Genomic DNA, 26753 nt, shown 5'->3' with positions numbered 1-26753 from the left:
TCGAGGTCTCATAAAGGACCTGGCTCTTGACTTTTAAGAACTTCTGAATAGCGCTTTCTAAATGCCAGAACCCGTCAGAAAATCTTAGTTTGGGCATCTAAGAATTTACGCTGCTAAGATCACAACTCACTGCTAAAATCGTATTTGCAAGGCCTGGGTTGTATTAATCTAAGGTCAAGTTTTGTGTGTAGGTCCTCCTCTCCGAGGAGCGTGGTGGGAGCGCGTCACGTCCATCCGGGGACAGTCACCGGACGGCACACTGGGCCAAGAGCGCTTAGTTGCAGAGCTTGAAGCTAATGTGATAACTGTTATCTGCACATTGTCCTATGATCCAAGCAGATTGGGTCCAGATAGAGTAGACAGTTTTTGCCACATGTGAGCAGAATCGTCCCGCGTGTTTGAGTGTGTGTTGTGGGAGCCTTCAGCAGCTGAGAAGGAGAAAAAGTACTGAAGAGGGTCTGGTAGGAGAGAAGGGGTTAAAAGCAAATGTGAAAAGTTGGATCGTGGAACTTGGTGTCTTGAAATGAAGCAGGATTTTTCTGGAAGGCTTTAGTCACCTGGGAAAAAAGGATCGGGTAGCTGTGTGGGAGGCAATTTGCAGACAAGTGCACTCCTCTGCAGTAGATCGGTACATTTTAATGAGGTAAGTATATTTGCTCTGTTTTATAGGATTTGCTTTGGACTGGAAGTCTGGAAGTTGTTTTAAACAGACATAATGGTCATTATGGTCAGGTGGAAATATTTGATGCATATAACATGGAAATCATGTATTTACAACATATTTGTAGGGTCTTAGGAACCGAGTTGTTTTCACCGAAAGATTTCCTCTTTTCCCGAAGAGATTTTAAGGGTACGTAAAGCTCAGAGAGAGGATGTAAAAACAGAAGTGAAGTTGGAAGCTGCTGTGACTCTGAAATTTTATTGATTTATTTATTCCCATCCGCAGCTGTCTCTCGGTCCATAGCTCCCCGAAGGAAAGGCAGCTTTTAGGCTAGCATCCTGTCCCTGTTCCCCCCCATTTGGGCAGGCGGCCCAGGGGCATATGAAGCCGTGCTGCGGGGACATGGCGGTTGCTTGGGGGTGCGTGGGACCTGCCGGCTGCCACGGGCGCTTGTGGGAAAGCAGGCACACCAGGCTGGTTGCACTCTGCCACCACCAGTTTTGAAGAATGTTCCATGTTTTCTGGTATTTAGTCATTATGACTTTGCTCTCCTTGCGTGTTTTTTTTAATTCTTTCTTTTTCTTGTAGAAGTGTTCTCTATTACATGTGTCAGTTTTCTCCTTCAACTTACTTAATTCAATATCTTGTCCTTTCTTGAGCTTGTCTTTGTTTTCTCCCTACTGCAGGAAAGGAGAGTTTATACTAATCATAGCATAACTTCAAAATGTGGATCCGCAGTGTTTTAAACAATCATTACCTAAGTTGTTAAAATAACAAGAACAAAATAAATATGACCTCATAATGCTGAAGAAGAAATTCCAAGGGCAATATAAGCATCTGCCAATCTCTAGTGTTGTTTCCTCTTTTTCTCTAAGATTTTCTGTCAAGACACCTGCTTAAACATCTRCTTTTCACTAAAGTTTGAAAGCTTTTGAAAGAATGGGTTTTACTCTCCCCACATTGCACATAATATATTTGAAAAAGAAAAAAAAAAGAAAAAACGTTTCCATGGTTATTTGGGACCTCCATAGCCATGTTCAAATTTAACTAAAAAATATCTCCCATGGTTTTCAATACCAGTCTGTTCTGAAAATCTTCTCCTTTTGTATTTTCCTCTCCCTGAAAGCTTTGTCAGCAGCTGGCAGTCAGTTACTGAAGAGCAGAGTGTTACCTTGTGTGGYGCATCGTGGAGGTGGGATTCAGAACTAGGAAACCCAACCAGAGTGTTACCAGCATCTTTCACTAGGAACTTTGTTATTGGAGAGAAGTTTTAATCCTAAAAAGGTGTGGAGAGGGATCGTCAAACATGCCATGTCAACTAATTATGTAGTTTACAGAAAATTTCAGAATTCAGACATCTACAGAATGTTTCGACAGAATTATAAAGTGAATAGTGGTTTTTATACTCATTTTACACATAGGTAARTTGAACCATGGAAAAGTTAAATACTTAGCTGAGTTTTGTGAATTTGTGACTGACCAAAGGGTTCTGGTGATTCAGTAGCCTTTTTAAAGTTTTAAGAGGTTACAACCAACTTCTGTGTTTAAGTTGACATATTACTTCAATACTTCCGTTTGGACAAAAAACAGATTCAGTCTTCAAATAAGGAAGTTTTTTGTTTTTTTTTTTTAATTTGTCTGACCATCCTTGGTTTAATTTCATAAAGCTTTAGCTGGAAGAATTCAGTTAGGGTTTGGCTTTTTATTCTGACTACCAGATTTGGAGGAGAATGAATGTTGTGAGCCCTGTCCTACAGCAGGACTTCAAGTAATAGGGGTGCCGTCAGGCAGTGCTGGACCTGTCACTGCGGTTGTGGGTCTGTGTCTCTGTGTCGTACAACTGAGCTATGGCTTCACCATCATTAAGGATAGCTTTGATTCCTCATTCAAATAATTCTGAGATCAGCTTGCCAGCCTGTATACCTGAACTGGGTTGCGTGGCACAGCGGTTAGGAAAAGTGCGTTGTGCCAGGCTGCTGTGTGGAGAAAGCATCATCGAGCAAAGACACTGAAATTTTGCAGTCAAATTAGTATGTTGCATGAGAAAATACTGAATAGAAGAAAGTCCTGTTTTGGAGAAAAATAACAATCTTTTCAAAGTTACAGACTGATTTTCTTCTCTAATAACCTAGGGTTTATAAGCTGAGCAGCTTTTTGCATCACTTTTATGCCCTTAGCTTGACAGAAGTGTAAATCAATTAAAAATTAAGTGAGCGCACTTCTAGGTAACATTTGTACTGATGGTAAATTTTACACTTGGACTAGTGTGAAATTTTAGGGCAGTCTTCATTCCACATCATGTACTAGAAACAGTGTTGACAACCATATGTACAGTGTATTTTGCTATAATTTTGCTAATAAATGCTTTTTGCTTTTCATCTGTAATGGTGCAATTTCTCATTCTGCCAAATTATAAAGCATGAATGTTGGGGGAAGGAGGAACAGACTTAGGTTGGGGGTTGAAAAGATTGAGAAATGTTCTCTTATTTGTTGCATTTCCAATTTTCAGGAGTTCTTTGAACATGCAAAAAAGCTCTGGGATGATGAAGGCGTAAAGGCATGCTTCGAGAGGTCAAACGAATATCAACTGATTGACTGTGCACAGTAGTAAGTGTTCATTTTTGTGGAATTAATAGCCAAAAATGTAATAATTTATAACAAGTTTGAAAGATATATTTATAATTTGCTAGAGCTGGGAGTTTTGCAATGCAGCAATTAATATTCTAATTCTTCATATATGCTGAGCATGTACAGCAAAAGTAATTGATACTTTTACTGTGGTTTACCATTATTATACAGCTAAATGTTTTGCCTTAGATATTTAAGAGCTAATAAAGGCTAACATGAAAGTAAAACCAAATTAAATTAGATAATTTTAAATAACTGTATTAAATTTGAGATAGATTTACATAGAATCATTTCATTTGAATTAATTAAATTTAAGAAATTTAGAGTCAACCTAAGGATTCAAAAATGTTTTATTTTAAATCCTGAGACCAAGGCAGTGGTGAAATTGCACTGTGTTTTCAAACTTGGTTAAAGCTTCTGATATTTTTACCTAACAGAATGCATACCTGTATTACTGTGATTTCTCTAATATATTTTCAAGAAAAAAATGATACGCAGTATTTCTTTAAAGTAGTACATTTTTTATTCTCACCTTTGCATGCATCAATTCAAGCAGTGCATGTGTGTAACACTAATAATCCTTAAAAGGGTTCATCTGATTGGAAATTTTCTGGAAAGAGCTGTGGTGTAGTAGCCTGTGAAGGTGCAAATCATAAATACGTAATACATTGATGAAAATAGCACAATCAGGAAATGATACATTAACATGCCAGGGCTACAAAACTCAGCCATCCTCAGGAGCAGCAACCCAGCTCTGAGTTAGAACTTGACCAAAAATATACATTTCATGTGAACTGCTGCTGCAAAAACCTATTCTCTCACAGTTGCTATGTGATTTAGGGTTTTCGGAGAACACACTGTAGCGTGTTATGATTTGTCTCATTGGCGGTATGGTCAGCAACAGCACCACAAGTCTGTTGTAGCACTCGGCGTTTTGTTTTGCTGTCCTCTCTGCTCCCTGTTCCTAGGCTCAAGCAGAGAAAACAGGCTGTGCAGTCAGAGGAGCTGGCACGCTTCTGCCACAGCGGGGAATTTCAGTGCTTTGGGTCATATTTTCTTTTCCCTCTTTCCAGACTATTTTGGGGAAAGAGAAGGATCCGGCAGTGATTCATCAGCACATAGAAGTGAGGGAAAATTACATATGTGTAGAAAGGAACTCATTTGACCTCAGTGGACAGAGTTTACCAAAGTTTGGGCACTTGCTCACAGTCCAGATTGGCTAGAAATAAAAGCAGTGCTTGTAAATGATACCCCCCAAAAAAAAGAAAACTGGAAAGTTGTCCTAAGTTTGTGATTTCTGTGCCCCGCCACCACCACAGTATTGATCTGACCTATGTTTGCTGCAAGTCCAGACTGATTGTTCACAGTATCTATTAATATACTGAAATAAGGTGTCAGACTAAGAAAATAGAATAATGACATGCATTTAAATTACATTAATATAAAGCTTACTTTACTAATCAGCAAAGGCACATGTCTCTCCCAGTCCAGCTTTTGGCTGAAAGGAGCCAGCAAAAAATTAATTAAGACACTGCATTAGTATTAATGGTACCATAATTTCCCGTAAGGAAAAGATGCCTTACAACAAATTTTGACAAAGAGAAGAATGTTAAGGCTCAGTGTTATGTCTGAAAAGGAAACACAAATGGTGAAAAAAAGTGGATCTAGAATCACATCCAGTGTCCTGAAGCATAAAATTAAATCTTACTACTTTTTTCCCTTAAAGTTTAAAGGAAGAATATTATTATTTTTTCTATGTCTTCTCCTTTCTAACTGGCTTTCTTTTTCTGTTACTGAGGTTATCATCAAGAGTTCGATAGTATCAGTTGAATGAATTTATAATTTTTTTTAGTCTAATCCATATAATATTTAACAGAATTTCTAGGAACTAAGTTATTTCAGCACAGTTTTGTTCATTATAGTACTAAATATAAGGCTTGCATAATTCTCCCTCCTCACAGTGCTTTATAAAACAGTGCTTAATGTTTAAATATCCCATTAGCATATTTAAGCTTTACATTTTTTGACCTACCTGAACAGGTAACCATTAAGCAACTTATCCACATTTACAAGCCTTCAGTCTTAGAGCTGAGATGTGAAACTTGGCAATCCTGGGCTCATTGTTCTGAGTTTATCAGCCTTTTTCCCACAGGTGTATATTATTGTTGATTTAAAATAGTAAAGTATAATCTTAACAGAAAAAAAGATACTAAAAATACACCCTGCTTTTATCTGCCCTTCCATCGTCCATCAAAAATTAAATGGGTACTAATAGAGTTGATGGAAAAGGAATAGAAGAGTTGCTGTATTTTTGCAGCATGCCTGTATTTATATATTGCACAACAACAGTAGTTGCTCTACTCAGAAGGACATTTCTCTGCTAGCGTCAGAGGGACGTTGTTATTGAGAGATATATCAGCCTTCCTAAGTTGAAGCATGTGAGACTAGGTAAGAAATACAGCTCTAAAATGCATATGTATTTTCTTAGGTGCACTTACGAAACATGAGGGTGCTGTCTTCCCGGTTAGATGGGAGTGGATGACGTTTCTTTTCGAACATACCCATGGTCATCGTTACTTGGAAAAGAAAAAAGAGGAAGGAGCATAATGTTGATGCTCATGATACCGTGGGATTTTTAAATATCTACAATGCTTTCCTTGCACTGGCTTTGGGAGAAAGCATCTCAGGTCATCAGCTAAGTCCCTATCTTTTACTCGATAGTGCAGGAAGAACATTATCAGTAGGTCACCACTAATTTCTCTGTTTAAAAGCCAAACTAAAACAAAAAAACCCTTCTGTTAAAAATAGCATTTAGATAACATGTTGGGTTGCCAACTTTAAAATACTGCAAATTGTTACTAGTAAATTATAAAGTCAGCAACTAACTTGCTGACTGTTAAGTGATTTGCAAATACACTATATACTAAAAGAGTTTAATTTGGCTACARTACAGAGCATCTGTATTTTTAAAACTTAGCCTAATTTTATTTATTACTTTGGGAGAAATATTAGTTGCATTAAAAAAAATAAAATAAAATAAACAGAGGTAATAGAAAGACACAAAGGTAAATTATTTGTTTACATTAGGCCTGAAAGTTGTTTTTGCTTTGTCTTAGTGTCCTTTTAAATTACCAGGGCGCTGGTCCTTCATGGAAATGAGAATCAAGGCCTGCTTATCAGGCCATTTTAGTATTGTTACATGGTTGCTCCATGTATCTGCACGTCTTCTAAATACATATCATGTTAGTACATAACCTGATATTTGTAACAAATGTGAAAACTGTGACCAAGCAAGAGCTTTCCCTTGTGGTCTGACTGTGGTAGATGTATCATAAGCAAAGATCTGAATTGTTCTTTATCACTAAGTACAAACTTATTTATTTAAATTTTGGGGAGAAGTATCGGATGGCTATAAACTATATATTTTCCTTAATGACCTACATATGTTTTTTTTGAGATTAATATCATAAAACTGGCAGGCTATTGCTTGCCCAGTGTTCTGATTTACTTTTTCTTTCAGGTTAAATTTAAAGTTTAATTTACAAGACTTAAATATATATTTTTTAATTTTATTTAGTTGTATTCCCATCTGGCTTATCTAGACTTCAGCAGGTTGGTTTTGCCTATGACTCTTCCAGACTACTTTGGTTAACTTTAACTTATTTTCCACTACTGTGATTATGTCTCTATTTGCACACTTTCTATTCTGCAGATTCTAGCTCTATAAAAGACTTTCACATTCTGATTTAGTCCTGTCTTGTCATCAACCTGTCTAGTATATAAATTGTAGACTAAATAAATTATATTCATTAAACATTTCTTGTCATTCTGGGATAGTTTTCTAAAAGCTAAATAGTTTTCTATAAGATGAATACAAGTCTGTTTTAAAATATTTATTTTTCTACTTATTTGTTATTGAATGGCCAAATTTTATTGTGTCCATGGAAGGGAACTACAAAGCAAACTTCTATGAATATAGAGCATATCAAAAGAAATGAAGGTCTGGGTATGATGGTCTTTATTTAAAAAAAAAAAAAAAAGTTGATTTTGTGTCTTCATAAATTTGTATGCATCTTTTAAGTAAATGATTTATATGGCAGTGAAGAGGTATGAAATTTCCTTTTACTTAGCAATAGCATACCACAAGTTGTTACTACCTGACAATTCAGCAATATACATGCAAGTGTGTTGGTTTCACTCTAATGCTACTGAAAAGGTTTCTATATTATAAAGCTCCTTCTTTTACTGCAAATCTTACTCTACCCTAACTGGCGGCTGTTTTAGTAATCCCATAAAAGCCAACAAAGTTACTTTTTGCTTGGAGACCTAATGCTTGTGCCCCCTGACAGCAGGGAAGTTGAAGACTTTTGCAGAATGTTAGTAGGCATCGGGGAATATCAAATGCAATAACTCCACAACGCTTTGCCTCATCCCTGGTCTGATGACCTAAGTCTGTTGTCTTAATAAAGTAAGAATTGAGTTGTGTTAGTTTTGGTTACTCATATATCAGTTATTCTGTTGATTGCGGAAAATTAGTTGCAGTGATCAGACATAAGATTTGGGGATTCTGCAGGGCTTAGGCACTTTCAGGGTAAAAGTAGTAGTTTGTAGAGCAGAACCATAGATAAGCAGAATTAGGCACTTTTGAAAGGCGGGGGGGGTGGGGGGGGGGGAGGAAGAGGAACCCAAAACCAGAAAATCTAGTTCTCTTTTTAGGTCATACACAGTTTGCCCAAGGCATAATTCTTAGAGGGAAAAAAAGAAATAGACTACTTTAAGGTTTATTGGAAGATTTCAGAGTTTCATTTTGTCTCATTGCTTTCACACAAAATAACTGTATGTGCGTGCGTGCATGGGTGGCCCTAGCTGGAGACSTTGCAGTTTGGCTCACTGAATTCCTCTGTTTAAGAACTAGACTAAGGGTTTAAGGGAACCCTGTCCTCAGGCAGTACTTTATCCCACTTTGTCAACCAATCTTCTGTCCTCGATAAAATATGCCACTTCTGATATACTCAAGTGTGTAGGCCTAAATTAGCCTCTATGCAAACATTTGTGCTAATAAAACTTGATTATTCAAGTTCTCAGAAAAGCAAACACAAGGGATGTGAGCTAGGCCAAAGAAAATTGATTTTATATTTAAGCTAATATACATGGAAAAGTCACATTTCCATGTTCTTTTTCTTTGCTGTTATCCTATCTTTAAGAAGGGTTTTAGCCAACCTGTGAAGCTGGCTCTTTGACAGAGTTTATTGAATGACTTGTCCTGTTTTTCTCTCATTATTTTTTTTCTGAAGCTGGTCCATTTCTTTTCTGTGCTTAGGAGGGGCAGGTCTTCCATACTGCTTTATGTCCTTTAAGCTAGGCAGGGCTACTGCTGTGGTGATCCAACTTCTCTGTGGCTTGCATCTGTCCTGGTAGTGGGTGGCATGATTAAAAGCAAAGTTCTTCGAGCTGCTGTCCGCAGATTCAACTTCTGATGTGTGAAACCAGATTCTCTGTTTCTCAACAGCAGAGCTTCTTGAAACCAAGCATATTTCTAACTTTCCCTCATGTTCTCCTAGATATATAGCCTAATTTCTACAATGGACACAGCCATCCCTCAGTTCCTTCTTACAGTCTGAGGTCAGAAACGCTACCTTGGCATGATCTGCTTCTTTTGTCTAGTGCACTACTTCATCTTGTGTGCTGGTACGCACACAGACTACATGAATAGCTGTGTATAAATATGAGCATTAGGGTAATTCCTATACTTGCAATTAGTGTGGCTTTAGGATTTGTTATTTAACAAATACTTCTTACCACTGGGGATTTTCCTGGAACTGGGTATATTATACTCCAAATTGGATTCTGCTAATACCCTCACAGAGACAGGTCACAACCCTGCTCTGTCGTCTAAGTGGCCACTAAATCCTTCCTGTGGTACCCTCCCAGCACCAGATGCTGAGGAACCCAATCCACTTGCAACAGCACAGTTTTTCTCAATATTAACCTTTTTAATGCCAAAACCTGCCTTAATTCCTACTTCTRTCTCCTTTGGAAGTTCCATATAGAGTAACAACTAACAGTGCCATGGTGATGTCAAGTGTTTTTTCTATTCTAACAATGTATGAGACTTCAGCTTTCCCAGTAGCTCCTTTTAGAGTAGGTCTACTCATAGACTAGCAGAACAGCTTTTTTTTTCCTTGCTGTTAGAGCATGGGAAGGAGGTGCTTCCTACCCATCTCAGCTTTTTGTGTTTGTTTTTTAATTTCTACCGTATGCAGGATTGAATCTAGGGATTGTGCACTGCCTTATGTATTTGTTCCTGTGCTCCCCATCATCATAGACTATTCAGCTCCATCTAATTTAAGATCATTGGAACATTAAGAAAAATAATCTCATGGGCACCCTTAAGATCTGAGCTGAACTTTTGCTGAGAAATTGTACAAACTACTTAATATTTTGCATGCAACTTTTCCTAATAATTAGCTGTGCCACTTAGTGACTGATTGTTGCAGCCCATCAAACATTTTTGATGTATTCCATATCGTATCTGTTTTACAGATATATGGAATTAAGTGCCTTCAATTGGATTTGGATACTATGACCTGTCCCAGGTTTCTTCATAGTAACTGCTATTTAGGAGTAATTCAGCTAGTAAACATCACTGAAAATCGCTCCACAGAATAGAGACCCTCCAAAGTTGTCTATATCTGGTAGGAAGAACTACTATTAAAACAATTGAACCAAAAAAATATATTTACACCAAAAAAAAAATTTACATCTCATTTTATTGAATTTTTTCCCCAAAACTATTAATAGAGACCAGAAACTGCTGCAAAACTGCTGCAAATTGGTGACCGACACTGCTATAGGCAGAATTACATGTACCTTACCCTCAGAGTGTTAAAAGCAGTGGCCTTTTCCATCTGTGCATAGACCTTTGTGATGATGACTGCTTGTGAGTCACCAAAATCAAAATTGTATTTGGACAGTCACATGAAGATGGAAAATACGGTTATGATCTATTAGTAAATATGTGTTATGTCAAGATGATCCAGCCTATACCTAGTCTGGCCTCATTCACTGAACCTTCTCCCTGCTATTAGGGATTTCTGGGGTCCTGTACTGCCGAAGGAACTGGAAACAGTTTCTTTGTCATTTATATTCTGTGAGAAGGTGGCCAGCAAGAGGCCAAAAAAGCCTGAGCTGGTGTGCTTGCGTATAGCATGACAGAACTGCAACTGAAAATATAAACACAGTTACTGCCGAAAAAGAAGCTGATTGTATCAGATTTCCGCAGACATTTTATCCGTAAAATCGTTAATCCAGCAATCTTCTTTTAAATTAGCAAGATTTTAGGTAACAAAGATTGGTAATCAGAGTGCCTGCACCACTTCAGGAAGAAAAACATTAAGGCACTACGAGTCTTTTGTTTCTGTCCCTGCCAGACCGGTATGGAATTTGTGTGCCGTGACATCGTTGGAGACAAAATCCCCAATTATTTCCTGTAAATCTTCTGGCGCTGTTAGTCCATGGTGCGCTGCTGTCTCTGTGTTGGGAGCGACTTTGGTGCCGCGCTGCTGCCGAGCAGAGCGCCTGCGTGTTAACGGTCCCAGGGCCACCCTTCACCCTCACTAGGAGAGTTAGGAGTGCGTGTGGGAAATAGAAACGCTGCTGCCAGGGACCACTCAGCTGCCCTCATGCACATGGCCGTGCAGGAGCTTGACATGGACCGCCTGGGGCCTGCAAGGGTTGGGGGGGCTTTCTCTGCTAATTACTTACTTTCGAAACACCTCGCATTTCTCTGTGAGTGTCTGAAAACGTAAGAAAGCTTATGATGACTGGAATACGACTGCTAAAATCATGTTTTTGTGGTGGAATAAAAGGAGAGCAGAGGGAGAGTTTGAAGGATTATGGAGGAGGAAGGAGGTCAAAGAAACATGGTTTAAACCTTTTTGAAGTGGTTCAGTGTTACATGGCTGTAACATTTATTTTCAAGCATAACATAGTATGAATGTGGCTTCAGATTCATATTAGAAACTAGCTTTTTATTCACAGACTAGAACCAAAAAGTGTGAAACAACTAAAAGCCCTCTTTCATCTTTGCTTTTATCTTTAATAAAATTGCTGGCATCATAATGCAGAAGAAGAAGTAACTCAATGCAGAATATATATAATAAAGTATGGTAAATTTAATGACTAAAAGCTAGAGAATATTATTTTAAAAGTAATGATTTTTTCAACTTTGTTACTGCTTATTAAATGTAGGACATAAATACTTCCTACTTAGATAAATGGTAAAATGTTTTGTATTAGTTAATGATAAATGTTTCACTCCTCATTTTACTAAATTGTTGATGGTGATATGTGAAAACTAGAATAACATAATTTTCTGCCCTTGCAAGTTCTCTTTGGGTTAAATACATAACTTACAGCGATGATGAAGTTACTTCATTTTTGTTCCTAAGATCTGTCATACAGTATCATCTTCAACCAAAAAAATGCATCATATAGAGTAGAAGCAAATTTAGTTTGGTTAATTCACTAACAGATTTTCTCCACTTAGCTGATTTAAACTATAAGTCTTAACCAACCAGAAAATTGTTTTTTAATGGTAAAAAAGAAGTGGGCTATAAATATAGAGTAATTACTTCATCCATACTGCTGAGTCGTCTAAACAGAGGTGTCTGCCAGATAGGACAAAAGTCATTCTGCAGTGTGTAACGCTTAAATTTTTCACTGTTTACTAACTGTAGACCACACTCTTGAGAGGCAGAGTTGTGGTTTAGTAAGATATACACTGGGAGTTTTCCGAAATAAGCTTTTCATCCATCGTCCTGAATTTTTTTTGTTCCCTTTTTTCCCCTCACTCATGAAAAAATCATCAGAGTTACTGCTTCTATCTTAATTCTAGTAATCAAAATGCAACCATGTACGATAGTACCAGTATTTAGACAAGTATTAATAGAAATATACAGAAGAAGCGACAGCAGAAGAAACTCCCCAAATGCCTTTTAATTTTCCCATTTACAGGGAGTAGCAGTATATAAGTACCATTCCCAAATAGCCAGTATGGCATATTGGCGTGTACTCCCTGGTGTTAGCCACTTCGTTTTACAAGTGCTTTCTATACCTAGAGGAAACAACAATACTTCTCAATTTAAAAAAAGAGAGAAAATAGGTTATAAATGTAGCACCCCTCTGTTTTTTAAAAATTAATATGACAAATTTTTTTCCCTGTTAACTAGTTACCCTTAGGAAAGCCTTTGAGCAGCCTTAGATGGCCTGCTGAAACATAGTAATAAGGCGTATGTTTTCCCACACACTTCTGCATGCATGATCTGTTTTCTGCAGTTTTAGAACCAGCAAAGTGTTGAAAATGTCAGGCAGAAAAACATAAAATGTTCCTTAAGTTCAGTTTGAGATAGTAACTTAGTTGACTTTCTTTTTGTCTCCCTTTGCAGATAAATAAATCATATAAATTTGAATTTCTGTTTATTTCATGTCTCTGATCATAATAAAAGTGATGGATTTTACAAGACAAGCAAAAAAACCTCTTAATTCTAATTTCTTTTGCCTGATAGAATATAAGAAAGTTTCCTCTTAGCTGTTATGACAATATACACAACTTAAAATGCAGCACTACTTAGATCTTCCTTTTTTACCTCCATTTTAACATTTACAAAGCATGTCCCATCTTCCCACCTTACTTGTGAAGTGTTTGGTTTGTTTACTTTTGTTTTTCTAGACAAGATTGTAATTTTATGAGTTCCTCCTCTCTGATACATTATTGCCAAGGCTAAGTCATTGTCATGGTAATTAGCTAAGACTGTCAGAAAAGGCATTCCCTAAATATTGATGAGAATTGGTTTTTGGAGTCTAAACACCAAGCAAATTTATAGCAAACACATGAATGTATACTTTGTCTCCATTTAAGGTGTTTTATTAAAAATTTCTAATTTCCTTTAAAAGAAATCATCAAAGCTGACTTTATTCTGTTGGAGAAAGGGTTCTTCCCTCTCTTGATGGGCAATATTTTTCAATTTTTTCAGGTTTTTTTTTTTGAAAGCTCATTGAATGGGTTTTAATATTTTTTCCTGAATGTTTGCACACACGTTGTAGTAGTATGTTGCAGAACATGCTAGTCTAACACAACAACTCAGCCCCATTTGGCAATACGATCCATTAAATGAATTAGAGAACTGCAAATTGGTCTGTCAGCTGAGCTCATGAGCATTTACTTTTCTGTGTTAAGTCTCCTATATTTAATTTGGAGGTACATTTTCCATATCCATCCTGCAGAGGTACACCCCAGACTTTCCAAGGCTAATATGCAGTTAAAATACACGGTCAGGCTATTTTAGAGCCTGAGCAAAGGCCTGCATCAGCCTCACTATAGAGCTCTCACAGGCTTGATGTCCTTTATAACAAAAAAAGGCCATTCTGTTGCATTTCTTATTAAAGAGGAAAGGCTGTGTTCATTTTATATCACAGCAATGAGGATCACTTAGAAGTGAAGAGATGTTGGTACCTGACTGAGTCAGCAAACCTGTGCAGCGGGCCAGTCTGATGGGTGAAAACAACCACAATCCGGGATACTGAGTAGGGGGAAGGGACAGTTGCTCCATACAACAAGATTTAATGAAATTTGTATATTAAAAATAATGAGGTAATTTTAAAATATATGAATGTAAAATAGCAAAGTTAAAAAACAAGCCTTCCATTTGAGCAAATGCTCGAAAATATCCTAAGTAAAAATGTTGAAAGTTTACTGAAGTAACAAAAAGAAGTATTTTGTCTTCCAACTTTGTACTCTTTGCCTTGGATGTTGATGTCTCTCTAGAGAACAGATAACCAACAATAAAGAGTACCTTAAAAACTGTATTTTTCCTACTACCAAGTCAAGGAAAGATTAAATCTACTTAGTTATAGTAATCACAGTGAAATTTTTTGGCTCCAAAAATCTATATTGTGAAGCGTTGCTGGTGTCAGCATCTCAAAACTTCTTCAAATTAAATAAGACTGAAAATACTGGTTATCTAAAATATGTATACAGGAATTATAAGTAAATTTCAGAAGGAATTATAGATGATTCTGTCAATTCTAGTGTTATGTATATGCTTTTCTTGGTTTAGGACTGTTTCGATGTACTCATGGGGAAAGAGTAAAGTGTGACCAGAGCCAGCTTTATTTTATTGTAGAGAACATTAAGAATCACTTATGTTTTTAGTGCACTTTCTCCAGTTTCTGTCGTTTGATGTGGAACTTAATTCAGTCTGTTCATTGTGAGTGCATGCGTGCTCTCTGCGGAAGAGATTAGCTGGCTCAAGGACAGGTTTGCCTGTTAAGAAGCCTATCATTATGTAACACAAATGTTACATAATTTGACACAAATTTGAATTTTTTCTGTGGGAATTTTTTTACTATGCTCTAGAGAAAATTGTATTTCTGGTTCTGTTGCCATAAAACTAACCTTCTGTGAAATATTTGTTTAACTATAGTAACTGCAAGTTGAATGCTTAAAAAGGAAATAGGAGCACTGGAAATGTAACGGCAGGTTGTATGGATTTCCATCAAATTATTTATACTTGGAGTTTGACTTTCCTTACACTTTACGTGCGTTTTTCATCTGCAGATGGTCAGTCTTTCTATTTTCAAATAGAAAATTTCACCCCACAAGTTAGTTAAAGGCCGAGTCAAATTTCTTGCATAAGGAGCTGCTCACTGCGCAGCCTCTGCATGCATGGGCTCATTCTGTACGAACATACATGCACAGCCCTGTTTGTGTTAGGATCTACAGGAAGCCCGGGTTTGGGTGGTGGTATTTTTCTAAATTAATGCCGCACAAACAGATTTGAAAAAGGAAGATGTTGGAATGTAAAAGTTAAGAGATAAGAAAATAAAATAAGGTTTATACTGTGTTGGAAAAATGTAAGGGCGAAGCCCCTGTGCTTGAAAAAGAAATTTTACACCTCAGACTAAACCAAAATGGGCTCTTGGTATTTGTCAGTTTGGTTGTAATCCCAATTTTAAGGTAAGTCAGACTGGGAGACTAAGCAGTTTAAGGGCGTCCCTTTACTTTTTATAATTAAATTAAATCTAATTTTGTCCATTTTAATACAAGACAGCAATGATGCTGCCAGAATTTTTAAAAAGTTTATTTGACTTTAGAGAAACCATTTCAGTTGTGTCTACTGTAAAAATATTGTCGGTCTACTTTCTTACATTCTTTCTGATTTAATTATATATGTTGTTATAATAGTAGGTCTTTACACAAAGTTTCACTTGAGCCACAATTAAGCAGTGGAAAAGAAAATATCTAAACTCTATCAGTAGACTTCCTTTGTAATTGACATGCCAAATAGTTGCCTTCCAGAATGAAACTTCCAAATGTTCATTATTTCTAGAATTGGTTTAAAAATYAGTTCATTCCTTATTTTACTATTCCCCTATCTGTATTCAGAAAAGGGGTATGGTCTTAAACAGTTGTCATGCTTAACTGCTAATGCTTGAAAAAGTGAGTTTTGAAATCAGTTCCAAGTGTTGTATGGCTTTTCTGAGAATAGTTTTCAGTTTGAATCTCCTTAACATGAACATTTAGGGTGGTGGTGTTTTGGAGAGGTCAGGTATTTTTGTTTTTCAGATACTTTATCGCAGAAATGGATTGGACTGAATAACCAAATAAAATTTAAGTACGTTTTTCTCATTGAAGCATGCTGACACATTTAATATGTTTCTTGACTCCCTGACTCCCTCACTCCTTTCCTTTTTTTTCGGTACCTCTCTTCTGGTTTAGGTGAATATGTTTTGAATTGGGAAAATTTGTATTCTGGGCGTTAGCATTCTGAAAGTCTGATTGTGCAGATTTTGCGTAATCATTATTAAACTCTATCAAGTTTCTTTCCAAATACTTTGTAAAGAATATTAATTATCAGCACAGGTGCAATTTCTTAGGCTTCACTTATTGCCTGGCATAACTCTGTCGGACCTGTAATTGTCAGCACTGCTGTAGCAATTATTGAAAAACGGATTGTTAAAGAGTAATAGAATGTTGAAAACTCTTTCCAGTATAACTTTTATCTTCGTTGAGTTTGCTGGCCTATTATCTTTCCATTGTCAGGGTCTTTCCCCACCCCCACCCCCACCCCAATAAAATTTGCTATATACTAGATTTGCTCCAAGAACATAGTGGATTCTGATTTGAAGCAGAATCTTCGTAATCTAAAGAAACAGATACCAGTGAATAAACATGTTGCTACGTTCTGAACCAGTAGCAAGCCTGGTTATGAAGCAATTACAGTAAACTGTATCGGCATTGTTACTGTTGTGAAGGTTTAGGGAAAAAAAACAATATAGCATGTAAAAAATGTAGTCACTCGTTTTCCCCCAGTTTCATTTTCTATTAAGAAGTTTCAGCTTACCTGTTTCTCTGTAGTTCCCAGGCAGCTGGTGTTTGTAAGGTTCTCACTTCAAGGTAAGAGGTTCTGCAGAAGAGTTTGTGATGCAGAGGAAGTAATGCTCATCACTTCCAATCAGTAAGCAATAYAGTCAACGGTTTATTTCTTTTAACTGTTAGTACTTTAAAAGTAATAATCATCAAATTACATTATGAAAAAATGGTGAAGGTGAGACTTCTATTAAAACTTATTCATAGAAATTGAATAAATTATTTATAAATATATGGATAAATGCAGCTTATAATAATACACAGTATGTTGAAAGAATGATTACATGATGCTTAAAACTGATTTTAGGACTGCTCTTGCATAAGATGCAAACAAATCAGACCTATTTAAAGGTTGGAAAGAAGATGCAAAAAAGGATTGTAGGTGGGCAAAAATAATAAATAGAGCAAATAAGAGACAAATAAGGAAAAAACAATAAAGTATTTTTAGGCAGGAATGAAGAGTCTTCCAGCACTGGACAAGTCTGTTATATCTGCTTAATAAAGACACAATGTTAAGTGTATGAAGTTGCACAATGCCCATTTTTTTAAGCTATGTCCTGATGGAAATGAGCTACCGGAAAAAAAAAAAAAAAGATACACTACATAAGATCCTGAAAACAATCAGACAGACGCTTTGCCAGGTAAATCTTCCGCTTCTACACCAAATGGTATGAAAAGCACAACACAGGTGAATTTTCAAGAATGTGAATAAATACACTGCTACATTCTGAGCAATTTGCAAGCCTGGCTAAAAGGCAATTACAGTAAACTAGATTTGCATTATTTTCATGAAATCATCAGGAATTTAAAGGAGAACACTACAAAAATTGAACTATCAAAAGAAAGGCCTTTAACACGGTCAATAAGGAAAAAAAAAATCCAGCAAAAAGTAATCTTCAGGCATTCTCTGAATTTCTTTAGAAAGGGAGTAATTGAAAGACAATTCCCAAAAATTTGATCCTCTGAATACCTCAGCATGTGCCATGATTTTAAAATAACAATCCTTCACCACAATCAGACTGGTTTCTTCATCTTATCTAGCCTCGTTCCTTAAGATAGATATCTTCTGCACTAGTAGGCTAGGAGCACAACCACACTTTTTTTCTGGAGGAAAAATAGAAGATGTTTCAAGAGAGCAGTCCCAATTTTATTCCACTTCTTCTAGGATTAGCTTATAGTTGTCTTGTCCTGTGGGCCTCAGAGCACTTGGGAGAGGATCTCTTTTAGGTGTGTTACTGTCCTTTGTCCTAAAAGAGTGGGTAAGTCCACCGCAAAAAAATAAGCAACAAAAATACTCTATAGGCACAATAGTCTATCCTCCTCTTCCTAGATATAATTCCCTGAAAACCTATAAAAGAGATTGCGTCTTCTTCAGAGGACTCGTTTGCTTTCTGCAACCCTTTGCAAGTTAAGAATTGCTGCTGTTTTATCAGTATCTATCTCTTAAAATAGAGACTGAGGCATATCTAATGGTCACGCTGATTTAGGGAAATTTCAACATAAAAAGTGCATTCCTGCTGTATATAAAGGACCACTGTTTCATCTTACTCRTGTGCAACAGTTATTGCAATGTAGCCTGGAAGCCTTCTGAGGAGAAGCCAGTGCATTTCAGATTTTATTTTTATTGTCCTTTTTCCTCTGTTCCGTTGCACAGACCCATGACTTACTTGTGGTCTTGACTGAAATTAGAACTGTAACTCTTTTTGTTTGGTGACATTTATATTTTCCTTTCTCCTCCCTGCTTACTAATAGTACCTGCAGATCCATTCCTTTGCTTTACTCTGTTTTGTTTCATCGTTTTTTTATTCTTGACAGATTGACCATCTGCTATGATGTGGGCCTTTAAGTTCTTGAACCAGATAGGAGTGTCAACTTGGTCAAAAAGTGATAAGATGTTACACTTACCTACTTGAATACACAGAATTGGCTCATTCCATCTACTATTCCCAAAGCTCTTTTGATTCTTTTAAAACTATTTTATACTTTCCTGTTTTGTGTAATTTGCATAGGCTGTTCATTCTGAAAATATCATGCATCTGTAAAGACTAGATAGTACTGTAGCTTTTTTCTTCAGTAAATTAAAAACTTTACATTTATGCACTCAAGGACTTCCTATATGTGATTTTGTTACCGCATCCTATTAGGGAACAGACCATTATCTTGACTTTGAAATTACCTTTACATTTGGGTTGTGTAATGCAATTATGTTTTTCTATTGTTCATAATAGGTTTGGGGGCTTTTATTCATTTTTCCATTAAAAAAAATACTGATACAAGTCTGCTTTCTCCATACTTCTTATTGCGGTGATTACATTTTATGCAGACGTGGCTGTTTCTTCATACCTTGTGATGAAGGAAGAGAATGTCATATGTAGTGATGTTGTTTGATAAGTACTAGATCTAGGCGTTCATGACAGAGAGAGCACTGTTTCCAGAGGAACCACAAAACTGAGTTGTTTTTTTTTTTTTTAAAGAGGGGAAAAGACTTCTTTTCATTATAGAACAAATACAGCAGCACAATCAGTATTCCAAGCTTTTTAAAATGGATCTGCTTTCTACCAGGAGTCAGCTGTAAATCTGATAGGGAAATAATGGCAGATGGAAAACCTTTGGGAAAGAGTGTTGTGGGCATTTGCGAACCCTTACCGTATCCCTGATAGGATATAGTGCAGTGCATTTTGGCACTGTGACTATACACTGCAAATTGTTTCCAGAAGACAGCTACATAACATAGTGGCAGAGAAGACCCTAAGATCCTTACATACAGTTCCACCTCACTTATGATGGTAAACAATGCACCCTCAYTCAGCAGATGGAATCAGACAAAACATGCCAACAGCAGAAAAAGGGGAGAAATCAGCAGAGGTTTTTGTTTTTTACTAAATACATTCTTGCTTCTTGAGTGAAAAGAATCCATCACAAACTCCCAATAAGGTATGCTGAAAATTCCCAATTCTGTACAATGTACAGAAATACTCAAACTATTGAAAAGTCAAAGATTAATCTTAATATGCATTTCTGCTTTTACTTTATATAGCTTAAAAGTGAGTAGGTTATGTCTCTCTTTCTCAGATGAGGATAACTTTGCAGAAATAAAGTAAATAAGAGTAGAGCCTGGTCTGTAGAAACAAACTTCCTAGACTCATCATCYTTTTAAATATTTATGTAAGTATGAAACATCCTTGCCTGTAAGAAACTATCTTTTCCATTCAGAGGACCATAACTTCCCCAATTATATGGCCTTAGCCATAATTCTTAAATCCTGAAAAGCCCAGTTAGATGAAGTACGTTAGCTCATTTCTGAGGAATTAAAGAATACCGTATTTATTTCTCTCTTGCAAAAAGGTGATATAAGCAAATCTTAATTGTTTCTCAGAGTGAAAGTAGAATGGGGCATTGAAATTAATGTTATGTGCTTGAAGCCAATAAGGAGTGTAAAAGAAAGAAAATATACTGAATTGCATCAACTTTCAACAGGCTTAACAACAACARCAGCAACAAAAAGTCCTTCACATCAACAGCGGAAGATTTTGAGCAACAGGGAATGTGGCAGCCAAATGTATGAGACACAACTGGGACACCAGGCCATGCCAAGAGGTGCCCCCAGCACTCTCAGCTGTTTCATTGTCTTTTTTGTTCCACGATGGGGCCCTCTGGTTGGCTTTTGTCTCCCCTCCCTGGACCTGCTCACCTGCTGAAAAGCAAGGCCTTTCTCAAAGCATCTTTCCTCTGGGTCAAATGTAATACAGCTACAGGTATCCACTCAAATCTGTGAATCACCCATCTAGATTCCTTGTTCAGTGCCCTGAACTAGAAGTGACTTATCAGTTTAATTTTCTGCACTGAAAATTCCATATTTTCCCATATATACAGTTGTGTGAGCCACACTCTGTCTTGCACATGTGCAGGTAATAAAAAAGATTTTTCCCCAGAGCCTTATCTTCCAGATCTGCTACTAACTCTAGGAGGTAAAGTGGCTCTGAAGATAATTTCTTGTGCTTCCTCCTCCATGCCTAGCTGCTGCAATAAATAGGACTCTGTCTCTTAATCCCTCATGTTGTCTTCCAGTCCCCTACATGCCACTTCCCCCATAGCATTCCCTCTGTGAGACACTGTTTAATCTGCACCCCTCAAGTCTTCCACAGATTGCTTGGGGGTGCTTGTTTTCTGAGGAGTGTACTAAGATGCGGTATAAAGCCAAATCTGCAGCTTCACACTCTAGTCAGATAATGCCAGAGACGTGATGCAGGCTTTGAAACAAAGTATTTTAGCCTGGTATTGTGCGTATTCCTAGAATATTGCAAGCATCAGTGTTTCTTCATTTTAAAAAACAAAAGTCCTTCCAGGTCACTGCCTGACTTTCTGTTCTTGTGCRATATTAAATTAGAAGTAAATTGACTTTGGTTTGTTAGAATTACTGCGCTCACGTTGCATTGTATTCTGTTCACTAAGCTCGAGGCTGCTTTTTGCTCTGACGGTGCAAGTTGTCTGATTATGGTAAGGTAAAAACAGTATGGAAGCTGTTTTTTAACTAATCTTATTTGATTGCCAGTTTTACAGCTGGCTTGTTGGTAAACCGTTTTAGTAATTACACGTTTTTTTGGATCTTTTGGCTATTTCCTTTGCAATATTTTGGCCATTTGAAGAATGAGACGCAAATGGAAGTATTCCTCCTCTGGTTTTTTCCTGCTCTCTCTCTTGCAACCTATGGCATGTTGCCTTGTATTTTCCTTGTTGGCAGTTTGAGATACAGCTAGATGCAGTTCTAAGGATCAGTCTGAAACTCCGCAGTGCAATGCACAGCGATCTGAATGGCTTGTTGTCAGCGCTGGTTAAAGAAGCTGTGACAAATCAGCAGCAGAGGGGGAAATCAGTTTACTGCTGGGAAAACTACAATGGTAGTTGTATTGGGAAATCAATGTTCTCTTGTTTATGGTTTTGTTTTTTTTTTTACTTGTCCAAATGTCAGTGTTTCTCAATAGCTTGCTTGCTCATATGAATAGGAGTCAAGGGAATTCTCAGTGTCCAAGTCACAGAACATGTGCTATTGTTTGAATTTTCCTCAATTTGTGAGCTGCTCACAGTAGGCTGTAATCATGCATCATGCTAATTTTTGGTATCTGTTATGCATTATTTCAGTTTCTTCTGACTTTTGTCTTCCTTCCTTATTTACACAGAGGAAGTGAAAGGGCAAACTACATCAGGAGCAAGCCCTAGCTTTATTCTTGAGATGGACAATCTGTTTTGGCCTTGGGGTAATTTATCCATGTGTTTCAGTTTACCTCTGTAAAAAAGGGGTAGTGCCTACCTTAAGACCTTGTAAAAGCTGTTATTGTGTTTGATATTAAAAGGTTATTCTGGAGGAGTCATTGGCTTTTTCAGTGCAATGTAGTCATAGATATTGGCTTGTCTTTCTGATTGCTGTGAAATAATTGTTAGTGCTGCTCTTTGCCAAAGACATCATTATTCTGTCTAGAAAGTGTCAGTTCAGCTTCATTACTTCCTGGAAAGTGTTTGGTGCAGTACAGATTCAGGTCTGGTCCTTCTCAATTCTCTTTGTACAGCACATCARATGAGCTCTGCTCCGTTTTGCTACAGCTTTAAAGTGAGACCAAATTGTAAGATTGTAAAGGTTTACTAAAATGAATGTGACCAAAATCTTTTAGTTCCACCTTATACCTACCTGTATATGAACTTCTCCCATCCTAGTTTTCAACAAGTAAGAATTAGTGACAGTTACAAATATAGCCCCGCGTACATACAGAGATGTAAGAAAACATTTCAGTTTTTGACTTAAATAAGTTTTTATTTTGTTTAATATTGCAAATGTTTTCAAGTTTTTAGAAAAATATTTACATTAGAATGAAGAAAAAAATGATAGGCAGCATAACTAGTTTACCTAATCTGTAATGCATAGGTTGTTGCAAGATCCTCATTGAATTCCACAATCAGTACCTAAAAAAGAGAGGGAGAAATTAGGTAATGATTTAGGAATGTTTTTCTCCAAACCAACTCTACTCTTGTCTACACTGAGAAAATATGCATTAGAAAATGTCAGCTGTTTGTCTTTAATGTGCATAAGGACCGCTGTACAACTGTGACCAATTTGAATGTCATTAAGTGCTACTTTCCTTGTCTATGCTAACAGTAAAACTGTGTTCGACAGTCAGTGCACTTTTACTGTGATGCATTTTCCCAGTGTAGGTAAAATCTGAGTTGTTTGTTATGAAATATATACCAAACATCTTTTAGACATGGTAAGTCTATGACTAATGTTAATGCTTATAGGACTGTCAGGGAAAATGTAGCTATTTATGTACCTATTTTCTAGTAATGACCTTGAGGGTTATTTGCTTTAGACTATGTAAAACAGATGTAACACAGACAGCCATAGTTAGGAGTCTTTGCTCCTCTTGATAGTGTCTTCAATGGAGCATACGTGAGAGGACCCAAGCTAGCTGGTAAAAGTGCACCCACGTATTGTTAACTTCTCAAAGAATATTGTCTTCAGAAGATTACCAAGAGCTTGTTAAGACCACTTTTCAGAAACATCAGTGAAGGCCGTAAAGCAGTATAACCACCATATCTCTTAGAAGAGCTTTATGCATGGGCTGCTTGCCATGGACTTCTGGTGATCCTGTAGCCTAGAGAGCAAGTGACCATTCAGAGCTCTAAACTGTAGATGCAACAATCTGCCCCCTAAATGGCGAACACTGCACAGTGTGTAGTTATTGCATTTGAAATAGATACAGGAAGGCATCTCTTCTTTTAATAAATACAGGGCAGGTAGTCTGTATTTGAATGGAGTGTCCTTCTTCCATAGGACTGACTGCTAAGATTATATATACTATTTGGCTTCCAGTTGATTAAATTATATTACAATTTCATCTGCTTGCTGTTCATTTTTAGGCATATTAAGCAATAAACCTGTATGGACTATTGTCCCTAGGCTTGGTGTTTCTGTAAGGTTTTGCTGGGAGAGGAGTGTGAAAAGAGTCACACCTTTAATCAACATGACTATATTGGTACAAGGTTGCTTGATAAAGAGGGTTTTCCAGGAAGGTTCATTCTAGTGCAGACAAGGCTTTGGAGAAATATCTTCAGTAATCTCCAAGCTCACAAGCTGTAGTATGAACTTCTTGTTGTATTCTCAAAAGCAGTGCGGCCCTATTGTGCACCCTCTTCACGCAGCCAGTGCAGCTACCTTCTCTGTGTCCAGCTGTTTGCCCCATCTACCACAGATGGCAGGATAAAATCTCATTGGAGTTGTGGAGAAGAAAGGGCCTTTTCAGAGGTATTGGAAAAAAGCCTATAGTTAAAGCACTTTTTTTTTTTTTTTTTTTAAGTTCAGAAATATCTTTTCCTTAAGAGGGCTCAGTATTCTTTTCTTTTTACTAGGTCAGTCATTCCAGCTACCCTTTTAAAAATGTCTTTCTAGTGGCTTTGTTTTTTATAGGGGAATCCAGTATGGTGTAAAAGCACAAACAGCATAGAGATTTACTGCTGTATAATGTTTCATCACCTTAAAATAATTATTTTCTTCCAGTTGCTTTGATTGGTAGTTAAACGCTACTAGAAAAAAACTACATATTTCATTTGTGATTTGATAGAATTGGGAAGGAAAGCAATAAATAATGATAGAAAAACTTAATGTAGACCCATTTTCCACTGGTGAGGCTTGTATTGATTTATTTGTCACACAGTGAGTAGTCCCTGTGTAAATCATGTCTGCATTTCAGGTTTGCTTTTGAGCTGTTCCTGCAGTTATTACCAGCTATTTTTACTATGGATTTTCCAGTTGCTATTAGAGACGCTGTCCGTGTACTGGCTGATCTGTGCATATGTGGCAGCTATTCGTCCTGTGTGGGCATTTTTCTTGAAATTCAAAAGTAACTCTATTAGAATAAATTCTGAGAGCTAAAAAATTATAAAGCACAAACAGTAATAAATTTGAATTATAGAAGACATCTTTACAGATGTTGATTGCACCTTGCAAAGAGTTGCACCAACCAGCATCGGTGTACTTCACAAATATACAGTGTCTTAATCTTACTGTGTAGTACATTACATTGTGCTTGCTGCACTGGCTTGCTTTATTTTACTAATTATGATGTGTGTAGTTCTTTCAACTGCAGATACCTCTGCACCTTACACCGAAATGAATACGTCTGCCCAGCATATCTGCTATTGCAGCCAGGCTTTGCACCACATTTCCAGGGGACAGTCTTAGCTGCTACCAGACCTTTTACTGAGAAATGGTCCCTGGTCATCTGGCAGAACTCAACCCTGCCACTGAAGCCCAAAGTTACCGTGAGAAATACCATTTTCTGGGTTTTCTAGCACTGAATATGAGGAAGGCCTCCACCAGTCAAACCACACCAGTAAAAACTCCCTCCTGACCTGTTCTGGTGGAGGTAACTGAGTGACCCACAGCAAGCCAGGTAACGTTTAGAGGTCCACCAGCGTGGGTGGACAGATTTGGTCTCTGTCTCTCCCCAGGTCTGGATGAAAACGCTTGAGCTTGGGATAAACCACGGTGTAGAGCTGCGGTAGATAAAGCTAGCCTCCAAAAGAGGGGAGGGGATTGAATCGCCATATCCCTTTGCTGCGTCAACCCCAGCTCTGCAACGGATGAGCAGATGGCCACAGGGTATGTTTTGTCGCTACAAGATAAATCTCACAGCAAGCAATTTCCTTCCATCAGTTAAGGATAAGGGCATAACAATTTAGGTTATTCTTTCGAAAAAATCATTGAAAACTTCTCTTCATGAGAAATGCTACTTCRTGTGGCAGCTGGGAGAATGCTTCCTTTTTTGGGTAGGGTGACCAAAAGTTGTTGGTGAGTCTAGAAAGGTTGTAATGGTTGAGAAAGTGTAAGTCCAGTCATACTGAATATAAAAGATCAGGATTGCTTTTCTTCTGGTCCTTGTAAAGAATGCATAGCTTTTGGACGATGCTTGCTTTATGAACTGAGATGATAATGGGCGAGAAGTGACAGCCGCCCCTATGAGGAGTTATGAAAAATATTGGCATGTGCTGTTAACCCACTTAAAATATAATAATGCAAGACAATGAATAGGATTAGAAGCTTGTCAAATTTGTGGCAGTGGCTGACGGCTTATATCCACCAGCGGATCTTGTTCATAGGGGAAGATGGAGAAAAACTAGCTATTACTACTACTTTGTTTGCTCTAAAGGAAGAGGGCCCGACAGAAGGGAGCTTCAGATAGCAGCAGTAGCCATTCTGACATGTATTTTCGGTACAGCATAGACAAGGTTTCTAGAACTGTCTTACATTTAAACCCTGGTTTGAGGTTCTTCATTTGTTTTGTCTTGTTTGGGTTTTTTTATCAGCACTTTCGATGCATTCTTTTCTTTCCTGGGCTGTACTAGCTGCTGTTCTGGAGCATCATGTTTTCGTTTTAAGATATTTGTAAACTGTTTAAAAGTACATTTTTACTTGACTAGAACATACTATGTTCAATATTTGCTTATCAGTGTGAAGCTAAATCTGTTTACTTTTATACTTTTATTTCCATGGCCTGACTTAGAAATAAGACAACAGGTACACTTAACATTGTTTTAAGTGTTTTCCACCTGGCCAGGAAAGGTATAGAGTAAAGATTGTGTCTGAGTTTTTTCTGGGATCTTTTATGACATTGCACATGTATTTTATACAGTATGTTAAGGAGAACATCTAGATAATGCATTGGGCAGCTTCCATCCCAATTATGTATTGTGTTTAATGAACACTGTAAAGCTGAGAGGTGCTGTCAGTATCATGTAGTCTATAGTACATTTTTAAAGATGCATGTTAAAGATGTGACCTCTCCTGTATAGCTATAGGTAGGTTGGAAATTGGTTTTGAAATGCTTTCTGTATTATAAGCAATTTCACTCTTCAGAAGTCGGGGATAAAAAATAAATAAAAAATGTAATCTAGCCAAACTTAAAATTTTGCCATGTTTATCCTGCATATGCTGTTAAAAACTGAGGTATACTAAGAGAAGCAAGAATACCTTTAGAGACTGATATT

General features: G+C 37.2%; 1 protein-coding gene across 1 annotated transcript in view; it reads left to right on the top strand.

The window, feature by feature from the left end:
* Positions 1-26753, top strand: part of GNAL (G protein subunit alpha L) — a 127646-nt gene that overhangs the window by 61811 nt on the left and 39082 nt on the right. The window contains exon 5 of the mRNA XM_026063049.1: positions 3171-3268. Coding sequence (XP_025918834.1) covers positions 3171-3268 — 98 coding nt within the window. The remainder of the gene's footprint in view (positions 1-3170; positions 3269-26753) is intronic.

Source organism: Apteryx rowi, unplaced genomic scaffold, assembly GCF_003343035.1.
Source record: "Apteryx rowi isolate R43461 unplaced genomic scaffold, aptRow1 scaffold_199, whole genome shotgun sequence".
Taxonomy (NCBI): domain Eukaryota; kingdom Metazoa; phylum Chordata; class Aves; order Apterygiformes; family Apterygidae; genus Apteryx; species Apteryx rowi.
The sequence above is the reverse complement of the archived record's forward strand: the minus strand, read 5'-3'. Positions and strand labels throughout refer to the sequence as shown.